The sequence below is a fragment of the Oncorhynchus clarkii genome, chromosome 21 (genome assembly GCF_045791955.1).
Source record: "Oncorhynchus clarkii lewisi isolate Uvic-CL-2024 chromosome 21, UVic_Ocla_1.0, whole genome shotgun sequence".
NCBI classification, from domain to species: domain Eukaryota; kingdom Metazoa; phylum Chordata; class Actinopteri; order Salmoniformes; family Salmonidae; genus Oncorhynchus; species Oncorhynchus clarkii.
This window is the reverse complement of record NC_092167.1, coordinates 40,000,557-40,012,127: the sequence shown is the minus strand read 5'-3', so window position 1 is coordinate 40,012,127 and position 11,571 is coordinate 40,000,557. Positions and strand designations below refer to the sequence as shown.

The 11,571-nt window shown below is 40.5% G+C and overlaps 1 protein-coding gene and 1 long non-coding RNA gene across 2 annotated transcripts; one reads left to right on the top strand and one right to left on the bottom strand.

The window, feature by feature from the left end:
- LOC139378604 (uncharacterized) lies at positions 1–528 on the bottom strand. Its single transcript, XR_011628309.1, has 3 exons — positions 361–528; positions 226–262; positions 1–85 (listed from the first exon to the last, which is right to left on the bottom strand). It is a non-coding gene; the product is annotated as an uncharacterized lncRNA (long non-coding RNA).
- A 2,506-nt stretch (positions 529–3,034) lies between these two features.
- On the top strand, positions 3,035–11,383 carry LOC139379005 (La ribonucleoprotein 7, transcriptional regulator). Its single transcript, XM_071121708.1, has 13 exons — positions 3,035–3,360; positions 3,657–3,890; positions 4,224–4,324; positions 4,428–4,511; positions 4,602–4,766; positions 4,865–4,970; positions 5,133–5,495; positions 5,664–5,802; positions 6,047–6,201; positions 6,440–6,555; positions 6,670–6,829; positions 10,503–10,594; positions 10,771–11,383. Exons 2-13 carry the CDS (start codon positions 3,674–3,676, stop codon positions 10,846–10,848), a joined length of 1,776 nt encoding a protein of 591 aa, XP_070977809.1. The 5' UTR covers positions 3,035–3,360; positions 3,657–3,673; the 3' UTR covers positions 10,849–11,383.
- The last annotated feature ends 188 nt before the right edge of the window (positions 11,384–11,571 follow it).

Sequence of the window (11,571 nt, the reverse complement as noted above, 5' to 3'; positions counted from 1 at the left end):
GGGTCGGGATGAGGATCTCTACCGCAATGTGGGAAACCGTTTTCGCTATCTTCCTACACATTTTGGCAAGTTGTACTTTGGTTGTCTGTTTCAATACAAAAAAAAGAGCATAATATTTATTCTTGAGGGGCTGTGTTGTCAAGTGCTTAGTTAGTCAATATGATAAACTTCATGTCCAACTTTCTATCAAATAATCACACATCAAATGTTGACAGATAAACTTACAGGATTTCTCATGCCCTCCTGAATCACCTTCCACTGCCTGATAAAGACACAAGTTAACATGTTCAGTTGTTTTGTAGTGGTCCAGACAGGGTTGTTGTATAAAGAATGGATGCTATTTAAAGATTTTGAGCATACCTATCAGTGAGATTCCTCATGAAATTGATGAGGATTGGGAAGCAGACGTCCTCTTCCATTCCTGAGGGGTAAAGTTGACTCTTGCGTAATTCCTCATGTAAGAGTTGAATTACGGCCGCTCTGTTTCGGTATTTATCTGGATAGTGAGCTCGGGGTGAACAGAATGCCACTGAGGAACCTAAAGGACAAAAATAAATTTGTTTTTAAAATAATGAATCTGCACAACAAAAGGAACAAAACAGTACATGTACTAGGAAAATAAATAGTTTAATATAGAAAAATCTCTAACCTTCTTCAGTGCCTTGGTCTGCTGATTTTTTGGGGGCCTTCAAGAATACAGTTTTCAAATCACACATTATTATTTGTAACATCAAGTTAAAGCAGTCCATTATTTAGCCAATTGACAGCAAGATAGATTCAAACCTAGAAAATAACGCAAGTGGCCAGAGGACCAATCACACCTTCCTCTCATTCTTTCTATCCTATACAGTGTTTATCAAAATGAAAGTAAGGAGTTTTTTTAATATGTAGAGATTCTGTAAACTTTTTGTTGAAAAGCTGTGAAGCTGTTGAAAGACTGCCTCCTTTTCATCTGACATTGAATCAAGTTTGTAAAATGAAACAGGATAGATTAAAACCTAGCAAAAAAAATGTAAAAAATGATAAGAGGACCAATCTTACCTTGCCAGACATGACCTTCTTCTCTTCCTTTAGTTGAGCATCTGGTTTCTCTGCCTCCACCTCCACCTCCTCTTCCATCCCTTTCTCCTGGTGGCTATCTTCCAAGTCCTGTTGTAATCAATTGTTGTTGTTATAATCATCATAACTAGCCTATTGCAGTTATCCTCAAAATGAAAGTCATTAAAAGTGTTTTAACCCATGAAGCTTTTTATCTGTAGACATTGTGAAAAGTTGTGTTAATAAGACGTAACACAAAGCTGCCAAAATAAACCTACCTCTTCCTTGTCTGACTTTGAATGAATTTGTAAAACGAAACCAAAAAGTGCAGAAATGTGTTCTAGTTATATGCTATGCCATCTAAGCACAGTCTGCACCAAGGACACAGCAGAGAAGCGTCCGCGTGAACTGCATCCAAAGTACTCAAACAGGTGTTGACCATTAGAGATCCTATTAAATAAAAGCATTCTAATTCCAAGGTTCTAATTCCTAATTCTATGGTGTTGACCTTATTGACGTCATAATGATGGCATAGTGGACAACGGGTGGCCCTGCACAGGAATTTGAATGCAACCATTAAAAATAGCCTAATATGATAAAAATAAATATCTCGGTTGCAGTAATAATAAGGCCTATATGGAAGGAAAGGGGATACCTAGTCAGTTGCGCAAATGAATTGCATTCAAATGAAATGTGTCTTCGGCATTTATCCCAAGCCCTCTGACAAGGCATAATTACTGGTTCCACCCACACAGTTAGACCTACGCGACAATATAACAGCTAGGCCTATGTGATATATTTCCTTCATCACCTACAAGTCAATCCAATAGAAGTTCAACTTGGTTGATTTCAAAAAAGATGTATGCTATTCCTCACCATTCTTTACGTCGACAAACCGTGTCGACTTTGTCACAGCTGTCAGCAACAACAAAAAACGATGGTGTGAAAGTAGGACTGCGCAAACAACACGAAAACAGACGCGATTTGAGATTCAGTTTAAGAATAATTGTAATTGACAGCGACTGCATCGGAATACCGCGATCTCGCGTTCAGCACCAAAGTGCAGTGGACAGCGGTCGTCTCTCGTGCAACCCCATCCTTCAGTAATAGGCCTATAACAAAAAGTGTCGGGTCGAAGTTTGGGTGAAAACACGAAGTAAAGATTGTAGCTTTAAGGCAAACTATGGGGGGAAATGACACGGGCGATAGCACTATCTGTCCGTTCTGATCTGGATGGTAGCAAAATACAAGGTTTTGACTATATTTTGCATTAGGCAAAGTAAGAAATATTTTGAAATATAGCCATAGCTTTCAATAAGCGACACAAGGCACTTACTTTTTCTTCATCCATCTCTGTGTTGAATTGATGAAAATGTTTCTGTGGTGGGATGTCAATTAATAATGATAGGCTGCACAATGGTTGTACATGACGTAACAGAGAGATGGGCGTGTGTATGCCTTTGTGGCGTTATCAATCTAAAATAAATGCTAAGATTTAAAAAATAAAACAGTTTTGCCATAAGCATTCACACATGTCTAAAAAATATTCTAAATCCATAACATGGTTTGTTCACCATAGTGCCAACCTCATCCCTTAGTAATAGGCCTATAGAAAAAGTGGCTGGGCAGCAGTGCTGTTTAACTGAAAAACGAATGAAGGATTTTAGCTTTAAGGCAAACTAGGGGAAAACAACGACACGTGCTCATGACACTGTCTCCAAGGTTCTAATCTAAATGGTATCAAAATAGAAGGTTTTGATTATGTTTAGTTGTACATGACATAACGATGTGTCTGTAGGCTTGTTCTACATTGCAGCCGAAAGTGCAGGCGATTTCCGAATGACTGATCTACAATACAAAGAACCTTGCATCCTAAATAAATCTCATTGTTATTTGTAGATCCGTCAGTCAGTCACAATTTACCCATGACACATTATGGTTTTGATCCTCTCGAACACGTATTTTTGTATTTCGCTCCTTTTTTCGTATTCCCGTGGAGGAAACGTCATCAACAAGAGACAAAATAGGTTTCCAAAGGAAAGCCTTTTTAGAGAAATACAGACCATCTAATTTAGCTTTTGGTACTATTACCTGTGTTTAACGCATTTCCTCTGATATGCATAATCACATTTGTAATTTGGGTATACTAATTTGCTAAATTATAGTGTGTTAACGAATTAATTATTCGTCAAGAAAGGTTGAGCGACTCAACTGTTTCTCAACTGTGCGAGGACCTCACTGGAAAATGAAACATACACGCCAGCATCTCTGAATTCTAAAATATAGCTAGCTAAATGATTACTTATTGCCGCAGATAATAAGGTAATGTCTTCTGTTTGATTTGCTACCTTTTAAAATATTTTGAAATAGCCATACTGTTATTTGTTAGACTGAGTAAGTCGCTAGAAAGTTAACGTTTAATTAGGTTGTTAGCTAACTTAGTTCGAATGAGCTAAATACATATAAGCATGCACATTAGCTACATAACGTAGACTCCGTGTTCTCACTTGTAGAATTCAAAACACTAGATAACTAATGATGAATGAATGCCAATACCTTCAGTGCAATGTTACTCAGCCATGAGAATGAGATATATCATGAGATATGATCATTCACAGGTGTAGTTAAACACATAATGGTAGACACAGAGGAAAGAGTCGTAGGTGGTGGTGGTGCCCTATCATCTACCATGAACCCAGGTGGAAAGAACAAAGAGAATGAGAAGAAGAAGAGGTCCCGTGTGAAACAGCTGCTTGCAGACGTGAAGAAGCAGGTGGACTTCTGGTTTGGGGATGTCAACCTTCACAAGGACAGGTTTCTAAGACGACTCATTGAGGAGTCACGAGATGGATGTAAGTAGTTGTAATGGGCAGAATTTGGCGTCATTGTCCCATCCTACGTAGCTGTTGCCTGATCCCAGATCTGTTTGTGCTGTCTTGCCAACTCCTATGGTCATTGAGTTGACAAATGGCAAGACAGCACAAACAGATCCAGGACCACGCTAACATAGCTGAAAACACCAACAATAAGTGTTTTGTCTATCTTGTGGTCTGGGTAGAATTTTGGCCAAGATTTGTGATGGAGATTAAGGGATAACATACAACAATCATCCTATTCTCACTCGTCCTGTACTGTTCCTTTGGAATTATGTTCCTGTCAACTAACAGTGGTTTTATTTTCTACAGATGTTGATATATCTGTTTTGACGTCCTTCAACCGAATGAAAAATCTGACAACTGATTGCAAATTGATTGCAAGGGCACTTAAAAATTCATCTGTCGTTGAGGTCAAGTATTACTGTACATAATCTGTTTTTCAGTTGCTGGTTGGAATTTTGTATTGAAATCTTAGACATATGGTGTTCACTGTGATCTGTTTTGGTCTTTCAGGTCAACCTAGAGGGAACTAAAGTGCGACGGCAGCGTCCAATTGGAGAGGATCCGAAAGATGTAGACAACCGAACAGTCTATGTGGTAAATACCAGTTTTGTTCATGTTTGTCAAGTCATGATGTGGTCCTTTGAATACAAAACGCTATATTAAATAAATATATTTTTCCCCCAGGAGCTTCTGCCCAAGAAAGTAACACACGACTGGCTAGAACGAGTGTTTACCAAATGTGGAAATGTGGTTTACGTCAGTGTACCGAGATACAAAACCACGGGCCACTCCAAAGGGTTCGCCTTCATTGAGTTTGAGACGGAAGAGGAGGCACAGAAAGCCATAGAGGTGAGATATAAAGATTCCTCTGTAATGACTTTTGTGATCAAATGGATGTGTCCTACCTAGTAATAAGGTAGAGAACTAACCATGTTCTCCTCGTCCAGATGCTGAACAACCCTCCAGAGGACGCCCCCAGGAAACCTGGCATCTTCCCTAAGACCAAGAACAGGAAGCCTATCCCCGATCCACCCACCCTGAACACCACACTAGGTGGGTATTGGGAAGAATAAAGCATTGCTGGTTAACTCCAGAGTGACTACACACAATTACAACAAATGCATATTTTGGAAGCTTTTTAGTTAAGTGCCAACATTTAAGTGTCAAATTAAAGCCCTTTACCATCTGTTAAACTACTGTGTCTGTTTTTTGCAGACGAGGAAGAGGAAAAGAAAAGGAGGAAGAAGAAGAAGTCCCGGGGCAGCACCAAAGAGGACACCCCGTCACAGGCTGAGACGACAGTGGGCGGGGCCAAAGAACAAGAAATAGAATCTGAGTCTAAGCCCTCTGACAGGAAGAGGAAATGCACGGCCGAGGGTGCAGAGGTTGTAGCACCTGAGGGGGGCACAGATAAGGCCCCTGCCAAAAGGCTAGAGAAGAAGAGACGCCGGTCCCAGGCAGGGGAAAGCTCAGAGAGTGACGTCCAGGGAGACATGCCCGCTAAGCTGAGAAGGATGAGCGAGGGGGAGGAGGGCAAGGTGAAGGAGGAAGACAAGGTGAAGGAGAGCGATGGGAAAGGTAAGGATCTTCATTGTATTGAACCTACACATTGCTTGTGAACAGATAAAATCACTGGTTTTGGGTACAAGAAAATACATGTGGGCAGTTTTGACTAAATCCAGTCCAAAAGATGGTCTACTGGTCAGCAGAGACAAATAATGCCTAATAGTAATCTGGTGTCTTCAGATTTGCCTGTCAAGGTTGAGGAGGAAGAGGAGGAGAAGATGGACGACTCCCTTCTAAAAGCTAAGAGGAAGAGGAAGAAGAAGCACAAGGAGAGGGCGAAGATTGGTGAAGAGGTCATTCCTCTCCGTGTTCTCTCCAAGTAAGAACCTTCATGCATCTTTATGACTAATAGCCTGCTCTGAGTCAATCAGACCAATGGCATTGATTTAATCTAAATAAATCCCTAATTAAATTGGTCTAAACCATAGCATCTTTATTGAACAATCCAATACCCCAGTGTTAGACAAGATATTGTTATTCAAATCGAGAGCTTGCTCTCTCTCGTTCTCTTCTTTCTCTTCCTCCTTCTCTCCACACTCTCCCTTTTGCTGTCTGGATGGAAGGAAAGACTGGCTGAAGTTGAAGGTGGAGTATCTGACCCTGCAGAAGAGGAGCATGGGAGCTCTGAAGGCATGCCTGACCAAGTTCCACCACAAGGGGGCAGGAGCAGGAGAGAAAATGGAGATGGACACCAGTCTCCAACAGAAACAGACATCTCGTTAGTGCCTAATATTTATCCACTACTTACCTATCTGTCAGTAGTACAACTTCTGCATGTTTAAATCCCCTAGTACTCTCATATAAATCTCCCACATATTGATATTGAGTCACATGTTAGTTTGCTGTCCACATATTACATCAGAATAAATGCTGAAAATCATTTGAAACCGGTTCCCATACAGTTGACCATTTCCACACACAATATTATGTCTTCTTCACCATTTTTTTTTCCTAAGCTGAGGAGAGTAAGAAAGCAGGTGAAAAGGAGAGCCCCCTTGGCCCTCAGTTTGAGAGTGGCTGCATCGTCAGGATCACCCACACCACACCCTTACCTGGCAGAAAAGTCATCAAGGTAGAGATGAGCTTTTAACGCTCTTCTTTTACCATGTTTATTATGCATTCATTGTTTCACATACAAATGATTAGAGCCATGTGTTCTTCTAACTCCACGTTTGTGTGTATCTAGGACGCTCTCTCTGAGGTGTCCCCAGTGGTGTATGTGGACACCCTAGAGGGGGACGCCGAGGGTCACGTCCGCTTCAAGACTCCAGCAGAGGCCAAGGCCATCATTGACGCTCGCACCGAGCTGCAGCACAAACACAGCTGGCAGCTGGAGATCCTTTCTGGTAGGCTGACTCTCCCACTACTACCACTATAGTTCACCAAGGGCCCTGTTCAAATAATCTTTATTTGCAACCTTTCTTCCTCCCTTTGAGGCAAGCGCTGACATGACATGACTAGTGACAGCAACACAGAGGTAGCCTTGCTCACGCCGATCAAATCATATTAGATTAGTGATTTTTTTTCAAGGATGGGAGAAGGGATGGATGTATTTGGGAGAGTTCAAACGGGGCCATAAACTATTTACTACATCTGAAAAGAGGCAATGGCTATATACAGTGCATTCGGAAAGTATTCAGACCCCTTGACTTTTTCCACATTTTATTACATTACAGCCTTATTCTAAAATTGATTTACTCATCAATCTACACACAATACACCATAATGACAAAGCAAAAAAATATTTTTTGATTTTTTTTGCAAATGTATTAAAAATAAAAAACAGCTTATTTGCATATTAATTCGGACCCTTTGTTATTAGACTTGAAATTGAGCTCAGGTGCCTCCTGTTTCCATTGATCATCCTTGAGATGTTTCTACAACTTGATTGGAGTACACCTGTGGTAAATTCAATTCATTGGACATGATTTGGAAAGGCATACACCTGTTTATATAAGGTCCTACAGTTGACAGTGCCGGTCGGAGCAAAACCAAGCCTTTGAGGTCGAAGCAATTGTCCGCAGAGCTCCAAGAGAGAATTGTGTCGAGCCACAGATCTGGGGAAATGTTTGCAGCATTGAAGGTCCCCAAGAACACAGTGGCCTCCATCATTCTTAAATGGAAGAAGTTTGGAACCACCAAGACTCAGCCAAACTGAGCAATCAGCAATCAGGAAAGAAGGGCCTTGGTCAGAGAGGTAATTTAAGAAACCAATGGTCACTCTGACAGAGCTCCAGAGTTCCTCTGTGGAGATGGGAGAACCTTCCAGAAGGTTAACCGTCTCTGCAGCATTCAGGCCTTTTTGGTAGAGTGGCCAGACGGAAGCCACTCCTCAGTAAAAGGCACATGACAGCCCGCTTGGAGTTTGCCAAAAGGCACCACCTAAAGGACTCTCAGACCATGAGAAACCAAGATCGAACTCTTTGGCCTAAATTCCAAGCACCAAGTCTGGAGGAAACTTGGCACCATCCCTACGGTGAAACGTGGTGGTGGCAGCATCATGCTGTGGTGATGTTTTTCAGCGGCAGGGACTGGGAGACTAGTCAGGATCGAGGCAAAGATGAACGGAGCAAAGTACAGAGTGATCCTTGATGAAAACCTGCTCCAGAGCACCCAGGACCTCAGACTGGGGAGAAGGTTTACATTCTAACAGGACAACGACCCAAAGCATACAGCCATGACAACGCAGGAGTGGCTTCGGGACAAGTCTCTGAATTTCCACGAGTGGTCCAGCCAGAGCCCGGACTTAAACACGATCAAACCTCTCTGGAGAGACCTGAAAATAGCTGTCCAGCGTAGGGGTCGACCGATTTATGATTTTTCAATACCAATACCAATTTATTGGAGGATCTCCAATAAATCGGTATTGGTATCTCTACGGTCGACCTCTACGTGTGTGTGTGTGTGTGTGTGTGTGTATATATATATATATATATATATATATATCTCGGGAGTTGATAGGTTTGAAGTCATTAACAGCGCAATGCTTAAAGCATTGCCAAGAGCTGCTGGCAAACTCAGTAAAGTGCTGTTTGAATGAATGCTTACGAGCCTGCTGTTATACCTACCACCGCTCAGTCAGACTGCTCTATCAAATCATAGACTTAATTATAATATAATAACACACAGAAATACGAGCCTTAGGTCATTAATATGGTCAAATCTGGAAACTATAATTTCGAAAACAAAACGGTTATTATTTCAGTGAAATACAGAACCGTTTCGTATTCTAACGGGTGGCATCCAGAAGTCTAAATATTCCTGTTACATTGCACAACCTTCAATGTTATGCCATAATTATGTAAAATTATGGCAAATTAGTTCGCAACGAGCCAGGTGGCCCAAACTGTTGCATATACCCTGACTCTGCGTGCAATGAACAGAAGAGAAGTGACACAATTTTCCTAGTTTAATATTGCCTGCTAACATGAATTTCTTTTAACTAAATATGCAGGTTTAAAAATATATACATTTTAAGAAAGGCATTGATGTTCATGGTTAGGTACATTCTTGCAACGATTGTGCTTTTTTTGCAAATGCGCTTTTGTTAAATCATCCCCCGTTTGGCGAAGTTGGCTGTCTTTGTTAGGAAGAAATCATCTTCACACAGTTCGCAACGAGCCAGGCGACCCAAACTGCTGCATAAATCCCCTGACTGTTTCACAGAACGCAAGAGAAGTGACACAATTTCTCAAGTTAAAATAAATTCATGTTAGCAGGCAATATTAACTAAATATGCAGGTTTAAAAATATTTACTTGTGTATTGATTTTAAGAAAGGTGTTGATGCTTATGGTTTGGTACACATTGGTGCAACGACTGCTTTTTTTCGAATATGCGCTTGTTGAATCACCCGTTTGGCGAAGTAGGCTATGATTCAATGATAACTGAACAGGCACCGCATCGACTATATGCAAGCTAGATAAACTAGTAATATCATCAACCATGTGTAGTTAACTAGTGATTATGTGAAGATTGATTGTTTTTTATAAGATGCGTTTAATGCTAGCTAGCACCTTACCTTGGCTCCTTGCTGCACTCGCATAACAGGTAGTCAGCCTGCCACGCAGTCTCCTCATGGAGTGCAAAGTAATCGGCAATGATCAATTTCCAAAAATACAGATTATGAAACTTTGAAATGGGCCCTAATTAATCGACCATTCCGATTAATCGGCCGACCTCTAGTCCAGCGACACTCTCCATCCAACCTGACAGCTTGAGAGGATCTGCAGAGAAGAATGGGAGAAACTCTCCAAATACAGGTGTGCCAAGCTTGTAGCGTCATACCCAAGAAGACTCAAGGCTGTAGTTGCTGCCACGGGTGCTTCAACAAAGTACTGAGCAAAGGGTCTGAATACTTAGGTAATTGTGATTACCTAAGTATGTGTGATTTTTTTTCTTTTTTTTTTCTTATACATTTGCAAACATTTCTAAAAGCCTGGTATGGTATATTATGTTTAGATTTTGAGTGGAAAAAACATTTTAATACATTTTAGAATAAGGCTGTAACGTAACAAAATATGGAAGAAGTCAAGGGGTCTGAATACTTTCTAAATGCACTGTAATACCTTTGTTAATTAACAATTGCTGGTCCTCTGTCTCTGTTGGTAGAGCATGGCTCTTGCAATGCCAAGATAGTGGGTTTGATTCCCGGGACCACCAATACGTAAAATGCACATATGACTAAGTCCCTTTGGATAAAAGCATTTGCTAAATGGCATTTTATTATTATAATATTTCATACAGTAATTATTATATATTATTATATATGACGTTTTTCGAGTCCCCTTACTGCATCTTAATTTGAGGATCAAGAAAGCATATTCATGAAGGCATGTCCTTAACCAAAATATGTCTGGCTGTTTTGGCTTCATTTGCTTATTAAGAGAAGAATGTATTTGTTGCACTTTGGAAAGAGATGTTTAGGTGTTTTTTCATGTGCTGCTGCGTTCCAGTGGAAGGGCTGGTGGTTACATTGAAATGGACAATTACTAATTTCTTCATTAATTTGTACTTGTAGGCGACCATGAACAAAGGTACTGGCAGAAGATCCTGGTGGACCGCCAAGCTAAGTTGAACCGGCCCAGAGACAAGAAACGGGGCACAGAGAAGGTAGAGTTCCGTCCTATTTACATTTTTTTATGGATTAGTATCTCTAGCAGCACCCAACCTTTTTCTTTTGAGGAAAACCATTTTTGAATGAGCATGTTGTTCACTCATATTATTCTAGGCCTTAAAATTGATTTTAACAGAGCAATGTCTCCCTTTCATCTCCGTTTCTTCCCCAGCTCATTTCCAAAGCCGAGAAAATCATCATAGCCCGGGCCAAGGAGGCCACTAAGCACATCCGCTTCATGGAAGACTGATCAAGACTGTCAAGTTCTACTGTGCGTCCTTTCTTTTCTGAATCCTTTTCTTCCCTAAGAGTTTATTGAAATGTCGGCCATTTTGTCATTCCTAAATAGTTTGATGTTTTTGTTTTACTGTTCATGAGTGGTACAAGCAGAGAAGCCATGGTTTTAAAATTGAATTTTAATAAGTCATGGTAACGTTGTGTTTATTTTTTAAACAGCCATTCTGTCCAATGTAGTTTCAGTTCCACTAACTGGAAGGTTATATATGTTTTACAAGCAGAAAGCAGCTGCATTATTTAAATTGCGAATAGGTTCGCTCACTAGTCTTATTTTATTGTGTTGTAGTGAGAGCTGCCCAGATTTCAGTTATGAAATATGAATGTATATATATGCTGTACATAGGATTTCAAAACTTGCTCAGAGCTTCGCCCAAGATCTGTTTTCTGTAATTTGTCATGGCACCGATAAACTTTTCTTTTTGAAGTAATGTACCTATTTTCTAATTAATAAACATACATTTTGGTGGTTAAAGGCCCAGTGAAGTGAATTTCCTGTGTTTTATGCGTTTCCACACTGTGGTTGGAATAATACTGTGAAAATGCCCTTTTAGTTAAAGTGCTGTTTGAAATTTCTGCCAGTCTTGTGGGATGGAGTTTCGGCCTGCCTGGAGACATCACCAGGAGATAAATGAGTTAATAGACAAACAAAGAGTTCCAAACCTCTGCCAATAACAGC